Source organism: Oculina patagonica, chromosome 1, assembly GCF_052425735.1.
Source record: "Oculina patagonica isolate OP01 chromosome 1, crgOcupat, whole genome shotgun sequence".
NCBI classification, from domain to species: domain Eukaryota; kingdom Metazoa; phylum Cnidaria; class Anthozoa; order Scleractinia; family Oculinidae; genus Oculina; species Oculina patagonica.
In genome coordinates this window covers 26462750-26482989 of record NC_135758.1, presented here as the reverse complement: position 1 = coordinate 26482989, position 20240 = coordinate 26462750, and the positions used below count along the sequence as shown (strand labels likewise).

At 38.1% G+C, this 20240-nt stretch overlaps 2 protein-coding genes across 3 annotated transcripts in view; one reads left to right on the top strand and one right to left on the bottom strand.

Moving 5' to 3' along the window:
* The window catches only part of LOC144642166 (uncharacterized), a 31639-nt gene extending 26034 nt beyond the window's left edge, over positions 1-5605 (bottom strand). Inside the window, 4 exon segments of the mRNA XM_078501156.1 lie at positions 66-437; positions 542-601; positions 1011-1373; positions 5507-5605. Of these exon segments, the coding sequence (XP_078357282.1) occupies positions 66-437; positions 542-601; positions 1011-1373; positions 5507-5564 (853 nt within the window). The 5' untranslated portion in view covers positions 5565-5605.
* A 4347-nt stretch (positions 5606-9952) lies between these two features.
* Positions 9953-15381, top strand: LOC144643614 (pancreatic secretory granule membrane major glycoprotein GP2-like). Of its 2 annotated transcripts, none has more exons than XM_078502931.1 (6): positions 9953-10318; positions 11245-11336; positions 12063-12365; positions 13611-13837; positions 13976-14053; positions 14969-15381. In XM_078502931.1, the coding sequence occupies exons 2-6, from the start codon at positions 11282-11284 to the stop codon at positions 14996-14998; spliced, it is 693 nt and encodes a 230-aa protein (XP_078359057.1). In that variant the 5' UTR covers positions 9953-10318; positions 11245-11281; the 3' UTR covers positions 14999-15381. The 2 variants fall into 2 exon arrangements, with proteins under 2 accessions (XP_078359057.1, XP_078359050.1); XM_078502924.1 differs by having other exon boundaries at positions 9955-10318; positions 13976-14129.
* The last annotated feature ends 4859 nt before the right edge of the window (positions 15382-20240 follow it).

Genomic DNA, 20240 nt, shown 5'->3' with positions numbered 1-20240 from the left:
ATATAACATTTTACGTGAGTGAAATACCGTGCGCAGGAATGATTTGGTGGGAAATATCCCCTTACCTGGTGCAGGTGGTAATCCGTTACCACAGTAACGCAATGTACAGGCAGGTGGGCGGTAAAGTTTGTAAACATAGAATCCCCCACAGTTACGGACGTCGATCATAGTCGACCACCGACAACAGCTGCTTGACCAATGAAAACACACTTTGCGTTTCACAGCCCCATCAGCCATTGTTGGATGACTTCCGTTCAGCCAACCTGGCGCATGCGTGCCGCAATGTCGCTCTTTGACACATGACTCTGGCATTTTACTTCCTGCCTCTCCACCGAATCTATACCAACCCGACAGGCTGGAATCGCAAATTAAAGGGCTGGGCTTGTTGTACGTTTTAGCTCTGTTGGATTCGTTAAGGAATCTGTAGTTGGAACATTCTAAGAGAGAAAATTCGAATGTCTCGATGCAAGGTGCTTTATAATACACTCATAATAAGAAAAATTAATCAGCAGATCTAAGGTTTTGCACATTCGTTACTTACCTGAATAAGAAGTCGGTGTTGGGCGCATTGTTGTTGGCCTTGAAGTTGACGATACTGGCGCTGAAATGGAAATTGAACATAATCTTTTTACATGGTCCTACTATTTACTATACACACTTTTAACGTTTGTGCAGAGAACTTTTAGACACAATTTTGACCAAGACATTTTTTTGCGATCATTTTTCCAATAGTTTGAGAACTCTTTACGTCATGCAAAATAAAGGCTAAAACGACACAACCTCGTTCCCAGGCAAAGAAAAAGTCCTGGCAACGAGACTGAAAACGGTAGTGAAAGGCATAATTATGATTGACATCAACGAAAAAAGCAATCGCCAGTTCGATTTTGAACCTCAGAGTTCGTATGTGTGAAGCACAATAGATTGGGACATCATGGGCTAAAAAAAATAACACCATCACGTCTAAATGTACATTTAGGTAATTATATTTGAGGCTGATATTAAAAAGTTACCTTGACGATTTCCACAGTAACGTAGACTGCAAGCTGGTGGCGCCTTTAACCTGTAGACGTAGAAACCACTGCAGTTGCGGACTTGAATGTTAATTTCCCACTGACAACAACCAGTCGACCAATGGAAACAAACCTGTCGCTGAACAGCTCCTTCAGCTACTGAAGGATGACTGCCGTTCAGCCAGCCTGGCGCATGCGTGCCACAACGTAGTTTTGGCGGACAGGAAGAAGCCATTTCATTGCCTGCATTGCCTCGGAATCGATACCAGCCCTCTTTTAAAGAACGGTCACATTCTAATGGGCTTTGATTAGTGTTTCCAACAGCTCTGTCTCCCTCCTCCAGATAGTTGTGATTTGAGCATTCTAGTGGAAGATATGTTGTTAGCAACCTCGTTCCTGGGGTCTTCGCTTTCTGCGTAATCTTGACGAAACGAGCAACTTTCGAGAGTTCTGTTGCAGAATCGATTTTAATTGAATTTGAAAAGAACAGAACTTCTGTTCTTTTTAAAGCCAATTGAATGGCCTGAATTGAAACAACAAGGAGTCCGTTGCAAGGGCCATGCTTTTGAAAGAAAGGCGTGTGCAATTAAACTGTATGTGCGCTATTTATAGCAAGAACTTTACAGGGTTACTCGTTTCACCATCGCTGGTCATTTAGCACGAGACTCTAGTTACGAGGTTATTTTGTTAGGTTGGATAATTTTGCTGTATACACCGAATGCAAATATGGCGGACCACTCGGTCGGTGCCTGGGACGAGCTTCATGAAAGCGAGGCTAGTCAGGCTTCGGTGTTTTGTTTTGACAGCGCTTTCCTACAAAAGTCTTGCTTATTTGTGTTTCTTTTCGCTGCTCCTACAACTTGCTGTGTTTCTGAATGCCACGAAAAGTGATAGAAGTGTTCACTGTTTGCCTTTAAGGGAAAAAAAGTGGATTGATGCAATTCGTTGAGACGAAAGAAAGGAGAACAAATGAGTTCACGATCGCCGCGGGAACTTTTTATAAAGCTTGTTCGCTGCATTTCAGGTTAGAAGATCTTAGAAAATGTGTAAGGGATCACATTTAGCTTCAAGTCGTTCTTATTTGGTTCAATGCTTTAACTAGCTTTAACTGTGGGGGCAGTTGAATTTCATTCACTTGGGTAGTATTTGATCGTGCGATTCCGTGCGAGTGGATCGGACGCGAACAAAGTCGGACATGAACAAATTCCTTTGATACAGAGGATGTCTTGGAAGTGGAGCTTTTCTTTACCTTGGGAAAGGTACTGGCCATGCAACTCGTGCTGGAACACCACCAGACACCACATTAGCTCGTCATTTAAACGAATTTTCTAAGATCTTCTAACCTGAAATGTAGCGACTGAAACCTCAATAGTTCCCGCGGCGATCGCAAATTCCTTTCTTTCGTCTCAACGAATTGCATTGATTCACTTTTTCCCTTAGAGGCAAACGATGAACACTTCTATCACTTCTTTTAGCATTCAGAAACACAGCAACTCGTAGGAGCAGCGAAAAGAAACACACCAGATTGACGAATAAGTAAGACTTTTGTACGAAAGCATTGTCAAAACAAAACACCGAAGCCTGACTAGCCTCGCTTTCATGAAGCTCGTCCCAGGCACCGACCGAGTGGTCCGCCATATTTGCATTCGGTGTATGAACAATTAATTGCCGGAAGAAAAAAAAGAGCGAAATAAACTTTTATAAACTACGTTCAAGTTGCTTGTAGGGCATAAAGTATAGATCGTTACATTATTTTGCACTTATACTATTACTGTAAAGCAATAAGCATCCCCCTTCGCGCCCCCTCCGTTTAATATTCGGTTTTAAAATAGTATACTAGTTGTACCTATCGGTAAGTGCCAACGAACGAAATACTCATGTTTGTTCATAAGAACAGATATTGAATGGTTTTTGATAGAACTATATTTGAAATGACCAAAATATGGTAAATTGTATTTTAGGTAATATGCGAAAAAAGTGTTATTTCTCTGGTGTTCATAAATGACACAGGCTTGATAGCCTGCGTAACAGGCTCCGTAGTTTCCAGCGCGCGTATTCTCGCGATCGCGCACTCTTTTAAACACACTAAAAAACGTACACAGATGTCAGCTACGCAGGCTACGGGTTTGACAGATTGATAACTCTTGACAAATCTTTAAATTCTTTTCAACGTTAAAATGTCACAAAATGTAGGCAATAAATGAGGTTTAATCACTGTTTTTTAAATACAACACGCGATGGTTAAAATGTTTCCGCCCACAAAAGGGATAGTTGCATTTCAAGAACTTCTTATAAATCAAATCCCAAAATCAAAACTGCTAAGTAGTCTGAAATTCAGCCGTCCTCTTAGGGACGAGAGGACGGCTGAATTTCAGACTAAACTGCTAAAATGCTTTTTTAAAAATAATTTTCAGTAATCAGATACAGTAATGCGCGGGTCAGATTTCAGTCTCGCATTCGAAGTGTCATGTTACGCAAAACTTGAAAAATTTGAACAGAAAACAAAACTTGAACCGGTCAAGGATTATTTGGAGACAAAATTTTTATTGAAGTTAACATTACATTTGCCGTTAGAAGCAAAAAACGTTTGACTTTCTTGTGTGTGTGACATGCAGTAATTTTAGTGAGCGTCGCTTTGTATTGATGTTATTCCTACGCGGAGCGAAAATGCGTGCCAAATAAAATATAAACAGTATTTGATTTGGAATAAATCATCGGTCAAACAATTACTATAAACACAATCAACACTAAAAGGAAGCATTTACACGACTTCAGCATTCTCATAAGTCAAGAAAACTCTATTTGAAGTCAACAGTCCGCTTTTGATTTTCATGTCTCTCTTCGAATATTCTGTAGGGTATTCTCTTCCGATTTATAATTCCCTAAAGGTGTATTTATCGGTAAAGGGATGAATGACCACATTGAAAATTTTAACAGCGAGCTGCGTGGACGCCATTTTGGTCATTTGCTCTCTAGCAAGAAGGGAGAGACTGGGAAGTTGGGAAGAACAATACAACCCAAATATGGGGTTTACTTACACCCAAATATGGTAAAAAAAAAGTTCCTTACGCAGAACTTAAGATTTTCTCTGCCTATACACTCATACGCACACGGCTCTATGATTCTGCCGCCTCGACAGCCTCGCCTCTTGGCTTGGCTGTCTCGTTGGCAATGAGGTGTTACAAATTATAAGCCATGCGAAAGCAAATATCAGTACTTAAGAGGTACAAGTGGAGATATATTGGTCGTTCCATTTTCGCATTATCTGTTTGTCAGTTAGCCTTAACAAACATTGGAGGATTCTTTAGACTGAGGAGTTAAACACAACACGATAGCGGTAACCCCGGAATGCAAGCAAGAACGTTATATAACTTCGTGTGTCAATCTAAGGCGATTAGGGAAAACATTCTCATGGGTAGTTGAGCAGAAAATTTAATGTGAAACAGTGTGATAATATCACTGAATATTGGATTTAAAAGTTAAGTGTTATTAACAAACTGTAACACAAACAGTATCAGGCAATTGATGTTAGAAAGGTTCGATTCCATGTGTTCAACGGTTTTTTTTTTTTTTTTCACTATACACAGACTTTTGAGCCGTATAATAGTGTTATCTGAACGATCGTCTGTACAAATAGTTTTGTTTCAAAAAGCTTTCATTGATTAATAAAAATACTGACATATATGCTGTGGAATTTTAAACATTTTCCGGGTAATTGATAAAACAAAATCGTAAAGCGTAGATAATGCCTGCTAATACAAAGGAGGATGAGGATGGGGTGAGGCCTGAGTGCACGATCTTTAACGGTTTCTGCTGAAAAGTTTTCAATATGCGCGTGGCCTTCCTTAGAAAAGTTTCCAAATATACAATCTCCTTTCTTTGGCTAAGACACCATGACCACCAACCATAGTTCTTCTACGGTTATATAGTCAGAAAAGCGAGAGCTTTAGATTCTGCGTGTGTAAGCAATCCCAATCGCTGGTCTTGGAAAGAAACTGACTCATGCTATCATTATAAGTCAATTGCAAGAAAAACTTTTGTCCGGTGTTGTAGACCGAAAAGAGCAAGATTCGCGAGAGCGTGGCAATATTGGTTGCAAAGTGCGTATAACAGCGCAAGATAAGATCATCTAGAAGCGTTGACGAATGAATGTGTGAAGGTCTTATGCACCTTTAGATAGAAGATGGGTAACCAGTAACAGTTAACGCCGTTTCCGTGGCAAGCAATGTGTGGTAACTTGCTATCGCTACTGATAGCATTTGTTTGCTTTACCATGCATGAGTGCCGAATTAAAAAAAAAAAGCATTTTTGATGTCAAAAGAAACATGTGATTTTAAAAACAATGATACCACAATAAAGCGAGACTATATAGAAGATCTACAATTGGGACGAGTGCTTTGCGTCTTTTTACTAATCAATTCCTCATTGAGTCGTTTTCTGTATTGTACAGCAGAATAGAAATGATAATAAATGTTGAAGAATGAAAAAAAGCTTACCTTCAAAAGAGAGTGCACAATGGATCAAAATCAGGGCAAAAAAAGCTTGCAAGTGCATCTTGACCTAACCGATCGTGATGCAGGTACCAAATAATGTATAAAAACTCAAAACAGGAACTTTTTATTTGCCTCTTGAATCAATAGGTGCCTAATATCAAACATGCTTAAATTTTTCGCACGGATACCGAATTATAAACGAAAGGGAAACTGTCGGATGTCACTCTTTTAGTGATATTACGCAAAATGCAAACTCTGAAGTTTAATATCAAATTAACGGTTTGGTAAAAAATGCCATCAATCATTCTGTCTACTATTCAAAATGTCATGTGCGCGAATTATGATTGGTGGATATCTATTCCAGGGACTTTTGGCTGTCATTATTTATAACAATTGACATTTGGAGTAGAATGTCAAAGCACTGATTAACATGTTTTTCTTTGTTGTTTGGGCGAAAGCGCTATGATTAAAACGTCATGGGAGAGTCTTGTTCGCTATTTTCTGGAGTGGACATTGGTTTACATTATCAGTGTCGAAAAGATACGTGATCTCAACGATGGACTTTAAGAACCCTTGTTGATTGCTCCACAATGACCGGACATTGCAAAACAGCTGGATAACGAGTACAAGTCACGTACTATACCTGATTTATCATGATTTTTTTTTCTTTTGCCGCATAATTTTTCATTATTTGTATTATTATTATCATTATTGTTCATTATTTGTAAGATAACCACAGCTATACGTTCAGAACTGCAGTTAAAAACACCATCACTAACGCTCCACCAACTGTAGCGAAGAAAAACGTTTGAAAACCATATCAGAAGGGCACTCAAGGGTAATGTAGCTGATAAGAGGGTTTTATATTGGATTGAAAGCGTCATGCATCAAAATTTTTGTGTGCATATGATATGTTTGGTTTGTGTTCGACTGTTATTTATTGTTATGTTATGTTATTTATTGCTTTCTACGATTGCGTAATGAATCATGAGTACACTCCTGACTCGTTTTGTAGCTTAATACAAGTAAAAAGAAAGACGTTTTTATTCAAATGGCTTTGAAGTAATGACACTGTGGAATTTTAGTAATTTTCCGGATTCTTGAGCGTAAAAATTCTGATATTACATTCATGGTTATAAAAGTAAGATGTGTGAGACGTCTTTATAAGCAGGCTCAACAAAACGCAAACTATGTATCTATAATCTTCATCCCACGAGCTTGAATTTCAGACAAAGAACCCAGTGTTAACTTGTGCTAATAATTGTAATGAACGGGAACGAAAGACCTTCGGCACGTTTTACATGTGAACAAGAGTAGAGGAACTTAACGTAGCGTAACGTAACGTAAAGTAACGTAGTTTGTATCAAATACCTGAAATAGAAAGCTAGCATTACCGAGTTTCTGTAAATTAATAATCGTTAGCCGCTGCTGAGAAGCAACTTTTGTACCCGGGGGGGGGGGGGGGGTACTCCATATAATATAATAACAATAATATAATAATTATATAATTATTGTATATAACAATAATATAATAATTATATAATTATTGTTACAATGTAAAGATGTGCCAACCAGTGCCATGTATTTTTCTGTTAAATCCATTCTTCGCCTGGTAAAGTCCTACTTTGCTGGTTTCCAACGGGAGTGATGGCAACTAAGGGGCGGACCATTATTTTCTTGGAGGGGGGGATGAAAAAGTTTCCTCTGCAAACCTTTTTTTTAGTTTATGCACCTCTGCAAACATTTGTTTTCGAAATTCTTACTATTTTTTGTTATACATATTGTTTTTGCAAACAATGTTTTTTGTCTTTGCAGGCCCTGCCAACAATTTTTTTCAATATTTTTCACCCCCCCCCCCCCTCCAAAAAAATAATGGTCCGCCCCTAAACGTTGATCATGAAGCCTTTGAAGTTATCTTCATCTGATTTTAAAATTCTGGATTCTGGAGATTTTTATTTTCTTCTTGTTCGGGAAGAACTCGTTTGTAATCCATCCACATTTCTGTATGGCTTTTCATAACAGGGCCTTTTCTAATCATCTTATAATTAGAGAAGTAGTCATGACATGTACGTTTCAGAAGTAAAATTTTAAAAGTTACCAACATATTACATTATCATGCATCTTGACTCCTTCCCACCGGTTAAAGAAGCACTTACTTATCAGAATACACTCTTTTTTATGAACCTTTTTTATAAGAATGTCGAAGCTGAAAAAAAGGCCAAAATTTAAGAACATCATAAGAACGTACCCAAGGCTGAAATTTGGTTGAGAACGAATTTTTTTTTTCCTGTTTGTTGCGAGAGGCAAATTTATGTACTAAATAAATAAATATTTAATCAAACCCCGACTTGTAACCACTCATTCGTGTCGTGAACATGTAGGAATGAGTAACTGCAATACCACTTCGTTTTTAAACTTAAAAAAATAAATAAATAAGAAATTAACATTCTAAAAACATTTCAGGCTTAAATCTTCGAAAAAGTTAAGAACGTTCAGCCTCGGTCAAAAATTTAGACGTTCTTATCTAAAAAAAGAGTGTAATATAAAATTGGGAAATGCAACTCTGCTTTGCTAAACTAAAACAGGCACCAGCATCAAAGCTGCATGCATCATCAATAAGATGATGTCGTGTGATATACAGTAAAACATTTTTTTTGCCTGTACACGTATTTCAAACAGCGATCAAATGACAGTTTATTTTAGTTATTTTTTTGTCCCTGTTTCCGTTTCACGGGGTGACTATTCCACGAGTCACGCATAACCTGGCCCAACCACTGAGTCATCGATCACGTACATTGGTATCACGCGCTTGTTTTATCCACATAGGTCATCGCCTATATGATGCATATATACTGCAATCCTGGCTCTCTTTACAGCGACGTTAGCTGACAAGTTCATAGTATCAAACAAATGTCGTCGCGAATTCCATTTAGAGGTTAGCGCTGCAAGATTTCTGACGACACTTATCGTATTCAAATAATGTCACATGCAAAACCATAGTGTCACCAATAAGCGTGTAAAACGCTAGAACGATTGACACCTAAATAAGGCTGATCTTACAACGCTTGAGTTGAATCCGAACGTAAATGTGTATGTAATAGATTTATGAAGTTTTTCTTCTCTGAATCTCCTAGAGAAATATGTATCTTTTTTTAAAGTACTGCTGTGCCCAGACAGGTCAAAATAATAAGATCATTTACACAGTTTTCAGTGAAACAATAACAGTTTCTCGGGCCATTAACTTTAACATGATCTGATTAAAAAAAAAGCTGTAAATATAGATTCATTTCTCTTGGCAAGTATCTGCTCTTTTTAAGAAAATAGTTTTCGCTCTTCGAATCTCAGGATACCTCAGTTAAGCATCTAAACAAAAACTAAAAAAATAACTGGGGAAGCTACCAACGCAACCTTTACGTTAAAAACAAAACAAAAAGCAAACTACACGCACCTCATCTTAGCAACAAATTAAGCCAAAGAAAAAGGGATTTAGGCGCTCATGCCTATCTAGGCGGATAGAAGGGTTAAGTGTACCTTATCGTAACTATGGTGGTGTTAAATATCTCATTTCCGAAACAACGATGGCGCACATTTACCCACACCTTTCAATTCTGTGGTTTCATTTCCCGGTTTAAACAATGTGGCTTCCTTAGCGTTGGTGTTTCTTTCTTTATTTCTTTGGCGATTCACGAAACCACTGTGACGATCCACAGGGATTTATTTCACATGACTAAGCAGCTACGGACTCGGTTGCATTGCTTAAAAGAAAAAGGTTATGACAATCTGTGCGTAAAATAGGAAACTTTGTATCATTAAAAAAATCTATGTAGCGTGGATGTCATTCGTACCAAACGACGGTTGAAATAACAAGGGCATTCATATCCTGTTTTCTGCTTGCCTGCTTCAAAGGTTTATCATCTGGGAAGTTATGTTCCACGATAATTGGATTAAACTTGTCTGGTTCGGCCCAAAGATAACCAACTTGTCCAATTTTATATTCTATTTTTGTAAAACTGAAAAATTTTGCCCACAAAGTAGCTACCGGTTTATCCCTAAAGTTTCATGCAATCACCTCCTTTAACAGCGATTTTTTATTAGGAAGGGCTTCGACTTAAATTAAAACTAAGCACTGTAATGAAAAATAGCATGCACACCTGTCCATAATTGGACAATTGACAGCCGATTTCATTTTCAGAAATTTTACTTCATGACTCCAATGACTCCATTCATCTCTTGATTAGGCAAAATGTGTATTCTACACTAAATAATCACTTTGCTCCTCAACCTTAAACTATTAAATTAGAGCAGTTGGGACTTTAATGCAGATTATTATTAAATCGAGTCACGAAAATCGTAAGATGAGCGGATTAACGATTTACTTTCCATATCCAGAAGCAAATTTAATCTACCTTTTTTCGCCCAGAGAGCATCAGTCTCAAACAGTCTCAATTTCTTCTCATCCGGTTATAAGGTTGTGGACGCCATCAGCTAATAAGTTTGCGTCATAAAGCGGAAATAGTCACAATAAACTCTTTCATTTGCCTAAGGTGACCTTTTGTAATAAACCTTGCAGAGGAGGGAAAACTGTTTCCTGGGAGTTGACCATTAACGTTGATGCAGATGAAACCAACCCACAAATTACGTAGGAGCGGATGAGATCCAGGCGATATCCTAATAAGCATGAATCAACCTGAAAATAAAGTATATATAAAGGCCTTGGAAACCTCGTTCAATAAAAGTTTCAGAACTTTACCTACTTAATTACAAGATAGTGTCAGGACGTGACGGAGAGTGACCAAGCCTCAGTTTGCTCCAAGGGTAAGTGAATCTGTTTTCTTTAATTTACTCAAACTTTAATTTTGTGAGAAATTATATTAAACATTTTATCAATACATGATGTACATTATGCGATAGTATTGATCGATATGAGTTATTTATGAACGTGGCTGCGCCGCTCGTTAGTAAAATGAACCATTATCTCTTAAATGTAATAATCGACAAAAATTATACGATGAAAATCTAACAAAAAGTAACGAAAGCTAATGTTAATGTTAGGAATAAATAAAAATCAATACGGTAACAGAAAAAAAAAGATAATATAAAGGTTTAATTGCCTTAAAATAATAGTTAATTATAAGCCATACACACCGCGTCAATTGTCGGCCTTTTCGTGAGATGAAGACTGGCGCAGTGCGTATAGTGTGACATACATTATATCAGGTCTGTCCATGCGTTCCGTGCCAAAGTCTGATCCGAAGTAATACTTTTACTAATGTCACCGGTGCCCTGTATCAATCCAAACCATTTTGAGACATACATTTTAGTCCCTCAAACGTCAACAGCAAGCAATAAGAATTTAGACAGCTTCTAAATACGTCTTTTCAAAATCCTGTTTAAAAATTTAATGGTGAGATTGAAATTTATTAATGTTGCAAAAGAATAGAATGGCGGTAATGAGCCCTAATGCTAAGTCGTATTAAGGAATGTTGTTTACGTTGAAATGTAACGGTATTGGTGGAAGAATCCTTGTGCTAACGTAAATATTTTAATTAAATGTGTAAGAGTCAAGACGACTTTTTTTTGCTGACTTGGACGCACTTTGGCGTTGATGAAGTATCGAATGTAGCAGTTTTCGACATTGTTGTCGCAAAAGGTGTATTTTCAGAACATTAGAGTAAACGTATTTGTTGTAACCAAAACGCTGGTCGGTATCTCACACATGTTATTTTTGCCTTTTTACGCAGACATTAGAATCACGTTTATCATTGATATCAATCGATAATGTATACTTCACTGGCTTTTCTCCTGTTTGTTGTCGTTTCCCTTCATAACGCAGGTGAGTCGCGGTTTAAAATCCACCACTTGTTGCTATCAAGTAACTAAGTAACCTTGACACATGTGTGTATCAAGTTGAAATACCAATACCGCATGCTTGTAGAAAAGTGAAGCAAGACTAAACTAAAACTACTAAGAAAGGCGTGGTAAACTATCGGTATTCAGGTAAAAAACCATTCAGGCACTAAAGCCTGGTTTTCACTAGCGACGCAAGCACAAGCGCAATCACGTAAAAAGGACAATTTTTGTTCCTTGCGCTTATACAAGTAGTGCAATGCGGTCGTGCTTTGAGTTGAAGCCGTTTCCATGGTAAAATAAGAGCTGTTATACTTGCGCTTGTGCTCGTGCTCGTGCTTGCGTCGCTAGTGAAAATCAGGCTTAACTTGATCGGGTTCTCTGCATTTTTGTCTGTTTTGTTTGTTTATTATTTTTTTTTTATGTTTTGTGTAAGAAGTAATTTTATTCTATACGAACGCGCGAATTATCAACGACATGTAAAACGCGAAGGAATGCCTGCTCAAATTTGATAAGGACTGATTGATGTCACAGCAAGGCGTTATTATTATCCTTAAACGGTACTGTTATCAGAAAAAATCAAATTCGTTTGACCCTTTTGACTTACGCGAGTGAAACGCCAGCTACAGAACTTGAGCGATTAATTAATTAAATCATCAATTAATTATTAACTGTGAGACTTAACGACTGCCTCTTTAATTTTCTTTTCCAGTGGCAATAAGTTATGTGCCTATTGGGTGCTTTAAAGACTCCTTGAAAAAGTCAAGGCCACTTCCAGAGCTGATCAAAAATTTCCGAGGCGGTTTAGACTGGAATAATTTAAACAAGACGGTTGCTGCTTGTGCGGAGGAGGCGAAGAAGAAAGGGTACTTGTATTTTGGACTTCAATTTTATGGAGAGTGTTGGAGTGGCCCGAAAGCCCACTTGACTTATGATCGGGACGGTTCGTCCAAAAACTGCATGCCCAATGTTGGAAAACAGCGCGCAAACTTCGTGTATATGCTTTCTGGCGATGGTAAGTGATAATCATTTTGGTTTTAAAGGGGAAGTATCATGAACATCACTTAGAAAAGTCAAAGTTAAGAAGAAATGGGAATGGGAACCTGAAAATAATGGGATAGCTTTGTTAAAATGTCTATAACAGTCCACTGAAGTAACAAAAGGAGTATTATCATGAGTTATACAGGCATAGGATTTCAATCAAAAATTGAAAACGTCTGGCAGACGTTTTCGAACTCTGCCCATGTGTCTTGGATAAATCGTTAAAAACTTATTACACTTTGCTCTCCTTTGAATGATTCACTTAATATCTTCACCTTTGTGTTCTAGACACACCTCTCGAATGAGCAACGTTCTTTAGTCATGATTTTAGCTCCGTTATGGCCACATCATGATACTGCCCCTTTAGCAGTACAACGTCTTTGCATTTTAAAGGGTCATTACATATAAAGGCCAAGGTATACGGAAAGTAGGTTTTTAGAGATAAAGATTGTGTTATTTCCACAGTATAACTGTACACTACAAAGGCGTCGTGAACAAGTCATGTAAATTCAGATTTAGTTTTATGCATCAATGCTAGACACAAGGGGCCATTCGGTATTTATAAATTGGCACTCTAATAATTATGGAACATCTAGAGGAACAAAGAAAATTAAAGATGTTGAACACTGACAAACAACGACTGACGCACTACTTAAAAAAAAAAAAACTTGAAGATGACAGTTTTAAAAATTGTTTGGTTTTTATGGTAAACGTTTAATTAAGACAAAACATTTAAGTCGTTTTATACCACATTTTATTTGAGCGAAAGGTGTTTGACATTAGCCGCATCAATACCGCGCAGCTACAGTAAAACAAAAGAGAAGAACCTGAACATGAATACAAATTATAAATCGTAAAAACGAACGAGAGAAAGGAAATGCGCTGAAATTTGGCCGAGTTTCAAATTGCCATTCAACTTTCTTGGCTCGGTATAAGGAATTTATTATAGGCCCACGTTCACCTGTTTGGCTTTACGGTCTTGAGTTACTGTTTTGAAGTGACAATCCTGTCTCCAAACAATCAAAAACGTCCGCAAAACAAAGCGGCTGAACATGGACCTATAATTTGCCGCTATAAGCAAAATTGGAGGCATTGGACATGTTTTACTTGTGTGAATCAGCGCAATGATTCCTGCTCTTCATTGGGTAACTACCCTTTTTTAGCTTTAATAGTTTAAAAGTACGAATTAATTCATCGTTCGCTTTCCTTTCTTTTCCAGAAAATGAGTGCATCGATTATCTCACTCTGGATTCAGCAGACAGATCAAGGACACACCACACCTCTAGCGAGAGAAAGTACGACTGTGACCACTGGAATTTTAAATTTGCTGCAAAACGCTGGTACAGGTTTACTGGTGAGGCAGGACAGACTATGGCAGAAACATGCGTCGAGCCAATGAGATGTCAAACTTTGATGAGTGGATGGATGGATGGAAAGCATCCTAAGGTTGGTTGGCAATCAGTGAGGCTTAATTGTACAATTCCTTTTTGCAATGCCATCTCGCTTACTACATTTTTTTTATCAAGACCAGTTTTCTTCAGAAAATTGTAACCTCACTCTTACTCATTTTTGTTTTGTTTACAGGTTGTTCATGGAATTGAAAGTAGGCGTGCTTGCTTTAGTTGGATCAACAACTGCTGCTACCGTTCAAAGCAGATACGCGTGAGGAACTGTGGCAAATTTTATGTATACTATCTTCCAAGCACTCCAGGATGTTATCTTCGTTACTGCGGCAATGGTGAGAATCTTGACATACAGTTAGCTTTTTGAAAAGATTTACGGTATGCAGGCAGAAATCCAAGGCTCCGTCCACACTCCTACCTGAACGTTTTTATTTTAACTTCAGCCTTATTTCCCATTCGTTTGAGCCTTTTGTACACACGTAACAACATAAGCAATGACCGTAAATGTATTCTCGTAGACCATCACCAAAATGGATAAAATTAGTAAAGGGAGATCTATTTCAACTTACGCATATACCTTTAAAAACGCAGCCGACACGTTAAGTTACTTGCACATACTCAGTGTCAGTCTCGTACCAGGCGTCTCTCGTACCTCTCTCGTACCCTCTCGTGCAGATATGCGTAAATGATGTTTACCGATCGCCGAACTTGTATGTACGGTAAGACTTGTATGGATTTACAGACCAAAACGTGTTCGCTTACAGATGTAAACATATGTAATGTTATACGTGTGGACAGAGCCTTGGATCGAGTCACTGTGAAGTCTGTCATCTTTATTTTTACACTTATTGTTCTTATTGGAGCTCTTCTTGTTCGCATCTCTGCCACATTAAATACGTCTAGAACGGATTAATGCAACATCGAGGAATGTTTTGCTGTCGGAGCTGTAACGCGCATTACACACGCCAACCAGCAAGAGTAATGTGTCTTGCCAAAGTACTCACCTTTCCACGATGTTTATGGTCAAACAGCTACTCCAAATCTGTGATCCGCGGTCCAAACACACAAAAACGATCACAGAGAACAAAAGACTAACAACTTGCTCCAATTCCAAAAGATCAACCCTGTTATTTGATGCTAATACTGAGTAAACTCTATCTTTGATCCATTGCAGGGGTTACCGAATCCATCAGCGTATGAGTGAAAAGTTACCAAGTTTCCAGTGCTGATGTTTACAAAACATGACGCAGATTCTTAGGGAAAAAATAGAAGATTCAACATGGAATGGCTGGAGTTGTTATGTTTGCTCATCAAGGGCATCACATTATTGATTTCGTGATAAACAAAAGCCTTTCAAAAGGGAAATTATTGACTGCAAAAATCAACATTTCCTTGAGTATGTTATTTTTTGCATCGTTGGTAAGACAAATTAATACGGTTTTGTTATTGAATTTTATTGGAACGTCAATAAAACTGAAATGAAGGAATCATTGCAGTAGTACAAAAGAATGAAAATTATAGAAGTTATTACTTTATGATGTATCTTACTTGTAAATAAGCATATTTATATGTAAGTTAAGTGTTAATAAATACGAAGTAAAATCAATTTGGTGTTCTTGATTTGTCAGCAGTCGTGATCAGTAGAGGCAAAAGTAAAATAATCTATTGTACTTTTATAATTGTTCTTAATTTCACAAGGCTATGCACTATTTCTGAAAGCAGAAATAGCAGTATTCTATATAAAGTGTAATTATTTGGAATTACTCAGTACATATTTTTTTATTTCTGATATATTTATTTTTTCTTACTGTGTCAGTACTGATTCATTCTAAAGTTTGTATGGTAAACTCAGTATGTGTGGTGAGTAGTTGAATCATATTTTGCGAATTTCGTTTTTTTTTTTTTTGGTTTAACATTTTTTTGTTTTGTGTCGTCCTTTTTTTATTTAAATGCCTGTTTATTTTTGAAATCGAATGCACTTTTTTCTGATCAAGTTTGGCAAAAGTAAGTATAGGGCGCGAATTCCAGGGAGCGCGCGAGGAATGTGCACGAAAAAAAAAAAAAGACTTTCGCGCGTAACTCTCTCACGCTCGTGCAGTGTGCCTCGATATATGTACCACTCAAGCGAGATCTAATTAACATCAGCAAGTAAACTCTCGTCGTGTTTGGATAGGAGATGAATTTCAAATGATAAGTAAGGGAATAATGATGAGTCGAGACGCGTCAGTGCAGGGAAAACTGGTCTCAAAAAATGTTGACATCTTTCATTCACGCTGAACAAAAACAAAACCACCTTATTAATATTTTCAAACAGCTTTCTTTCACTAAGCCGGCGCGAATTAAAACTCTGTAAATTCTTTAATCTCAGTTCAAAGATACAAGTGTTTGACCGAACCTTACTTGTTTCCATGGTAACACTTAGCGGCAAGTTGCCTTTGTAAAAGCAACATGCGTGAAAAGGTGGATTTCCACTCACGCGTATTTTTTTACGTACGTTTACGAACGTGTACGCACGTCGTACATACACTGTCTCTAAATTTTTTTCACGCACGTAAAAAATAACACGTCAGTGAAAATACACCTTTTCTGTGGAAGCGGGAGACATTTCCACTTAACTTCGATTAGCATGGCTTCTTCGAAAACTTTTAGTTATGGCACCAGTTTAATGGCAAGACATATTCGTTTTGTTACAGCTGAAAGTTAACGCCGTAAGTTTTCAAAAACAATCGTTGCAAGACTGAAATTTAGCATATGCTTGTACTGTTGAACTTTTTCGACAAGTCGGGAAGAAAAATCAGTAAAAATCGGATCGAGAAACTTTCAATTGCTCGGAAACCAAACAAAATTTTAGCATCTTATCATTGTGTAAATACCAATTAGCACTTTTCATTGCTTTTTCCGGCTCTTGGCAAGAAATTAAAGTAATTTTCGCCTATTTGCACTAGAGGGTTTTAATTTTAATTAAACAAAATCAGCAATGAAAAAAAAAATAACAAAAAGGGAGACAATCCAGTGACAGTATTATGCAGTGTTGCAACAAACGATCCTCGTCTTCAAGGCGGTGGATGATTTTCTAATATTGTTAACATAGAAAAACACGACAACCGGGCTAAAGCAAGCTTCATATAATATCAGGTTGTTATTTTTAGTTATAGCGAGACGACCGCGCTCATCGTAGAAACAGATTTCACATTGAAGAAAAAAAAAATAAACATCATTTTAGAAAAATCGATAGTTTTAATTATGATACAAGAAAGAAAAACGAAAACGTGGAAATGCTTTAAGCACCCACTGATAAACTCTCGCCGGAAATGCGTATTTTTTAGTTAGAATTTAGAGTTAAAATGTTTAACCACCGGAAAAATTAGCGGGAAAAGCGTTGATAGAATATAATTTTTAATTATTATTACCTGCATTCAGGATAGTTAAAAGATTCGGGATTTCCGCATTACTTGAGGTGAAGAATCTGAAATTGTTAATGATTGGCATACATCCGAATGCTGTTTTGAACTTTAAAGAATATCGACCATCCCGAGGTAAGCCGCACAGCCTTCGCGTTCCCGTTTCGGTAAGTTTCAATTTGTTCCTTGTTTCATCTTTGGATAAGGTTTTATGTTTCATATTCCATGCAAAATTTATATGAAAAAAAAAAAAAAAAAAACAGGTCCTGTGGAAATGTCAATTACTACCGTTGTTGTATGCTTTACACCTGTTCAATCACACTCCTTAGCAAAGAGTATCTTTAATTTTTGTGGTTTCGCTTCCGATTCAGAGGAATATCATAGGCATCTTAAATTTAAGGCTTGACTGAAACAGGTTTGCACAATGCCACATACTTAGCCCCCATCTTTAGCTATTTCTGTGGCTTGAAAGGTCAAGAGTTTATAGTTTTCAAAACAGCGATTTCAAAGAACCATCGCTGAGCCCTATTTCCGAGCTGCAATTGAAAGTTAAGTCTCGCAATCTTTGCGTAACGAACTCGACACATCAAGGAGTAGGGTGAGGGAATATTTGTGAAAATTTAAACGAATCTTTCGGTTGGAAGGAGGAATCGACGCGCGTACCAAGTTGAGATAATAGCATTTATTCTGGTCTATACCATTAACTTCCTCGCCGCCACGCTTTAACTTGAATCGGGTAAAACATAAGCAGCGGTGACTTTTATCCACTCTTTCCAACTATTCAGTAGAACCTCTGCAAAAGAAATATGGCCTTCTGTGTAATCAGACATTTGATGGTACGTTTGTACCTCATTATGCAATAAATCGAATCACCTGATTAGCATCATTGTTGGCAACTACGCTTTCTTTATCTAAGGGTCTGTTTATATGGAGGAGAGTTGTCCCTGGTAGGAGGGCTACCCTCTCCCCCGAGCTATCTTTTGCCGAACGTTTATATGAAAAAGTTGTCCCTGTTGACCGAGCCAAAACTTGGCCCTCTCGGTTCAAAAGACTGGCGAGAGTTGTTTTGAAACATCTATTATGTCTGCCTTTTTTAAATAAGGAACGCTGAAACATCAACCACGACCATTTTTTGGACAAATTTACCGCCAACTTCGATTTTAATGTATCTGCAATTTTGTTTTGGTCGACTGCAGCGTTTGCGCATGCTCTGTATGTGTCAACTTGTCCCTGGTAGGCGAGGCGAAAATAACCAAACTGTTTATATGGGAAAAATTGGCTCGCTCCCCAGGGTCACCCTACCTTCAAAGCGAGTGACCCCCCACCCAGGGTCACCCTGCCCCCCGAGCCAACTTTGCAATTTCTCATATAAACAGTTCGCAGCTATTTATAGAGAAACGTATGAAAAGCTCTCTCGCCCCGGGTGGCTCGGTATGGAGGGCAACCCTCCTACCAGGGACAACTCTCCTCCATATAAACAGGCCTTAAGCCTGGGGTATGTGGGGGGGGGGGGGGTGGCACATGTTTCTCCAAAACTTTTCACGCTTAGTAAACAAACTTATATGGTGTGTAAGATATCGAAAAATGCTCTTTCCAGTGGCAATTACAGCGAGTTATGATATCATTATGATATCGAGGGAGGCAGCGTGGCGACGAGCTTTTGCAAGTATAAATAAAGGTATAAAATAAAGCAGACAATTCCCCTTGCCCAATGACGAGTTCCCGTGCCTAGACACATTCTTTATGAGCTTGCAATTTTCGTTTCGATTCCCAAAGTAAACTCAAAACAAAAAATCGGAATATCCAGAAAACAAGTCGTTGTTTTGCAAAATTTCACACGTTCCGGCTAAATTGTACGACTTGTACTCGCTCCGAGCCAAACGCTTGATTAAATACTATTTCACACAAACAGAACGCAAAGTATTCGTAAATATTAGTAAATATTTTGGGTCTGACGTAGTGGTAGTTTCAAATAGCTTGGATATGGCCAAATTGGCTTTGGTTTCGTTATGTGACTATTCAGTCCTCCCTTCTGGTAAAACACTCGAATGACACAAAAATATAAATTTCACTCTAAACAAAAAGCAGAATGTTCATGTTAAACGAGTGATCGCTAGTAAACATCAAATCTTGCGTGACCGTGACCATGGAGCCGGCTGGGCCGCGTGGTTCTGGAACGATTTACCGACAAAACGAGCAGATTATGAACCGGCTATGCACGGTTAATAAATAATTTATTTAACAAGAAAGTAAACGAAAAAGAATTCTTGTCACAAGGTCTGAAAATTTGCAAGCGAAGCTTTTGACTGTATCGCACAGTCTTCATCAGCGATCTGAAAGTGAGCTCCACTTTGTCATGTGAATGCATGTAAATTGTTTAATCACTTGACAACTGGTGGTCAAAAATGGCGGGAAGATCACTGCCCCTGCCTGGGCGTTGACGAATCTTCCCGCCATTTTTGACCACCTTTTGACACGTGAATAAACAATTTGCATTCACATGACAAAGTGAAGCTCACTTTAATCGCTGATGAAGACTGTGCGATACGGTCAAAAGCTTCGCTTGCAAATTTTCAGACCTTGTGACAAGAATTCTTTTTCGTTTACTTTCTTGTTAAATAAATTATTTATTAACCGTGCATAGCCGGTTCATAATCTGGCCTGCGTTTTTTGGTCGTTTGTCGTTTTGTCGGTAAATCGTTCCAGACCTACGCGGCCCAGCCGGCTCCTTGGTCACGGTCGATACAGTCGAAAGCTATGCTCACAAATGTTCAGACCTTGTGCCAATAGACTGTCCGAAGCCTCTCGATTTTTCCACGCAAAAAAGCAAACGAAGCGAGCGCAAAAAAAGTTAACAAAGCGAGCGCGAAGCACGAGCGCGCGAGGGGGGGGGGGGGGGCGGTTAAAGCGAGCGAAGCGAGCGAAAAAAAACACGAAAAAATAGAGGGCTGTGGACAGTCTATGTGTCAAGAATTACTTTTCTTTTCTTTACAACTAAGGACGTACATAGTCATAATAAGAAATAGTCTATCAAAACTTTTCTAT

Excerpts from the sequence above, each read along its gene's own strand:
- LOC144643614 (XM_078502924.1), top strand. The coding sequence starts at position 11,282 with ATGTATACTTCACTGGCTTTTCTCCTGTTTGTTGTCGTTTCCCTTCAT. Across the intron at positions 11,337-12,062 it reads CGTTTCCCTTCATAACGCAG|TGGCAATAAGTTATGTGCCT; the intron begins GTGAGTCGCGGT and ends TTTCTTTTCCAG. Across the intron at positions 14,130-14,968 it reads TCTTCGTTACTGCGGCAATG|GGGTTACCGAATCCATCAGC; the intron begins GTGAGAATCTTG and ends GATCCATTGCAG.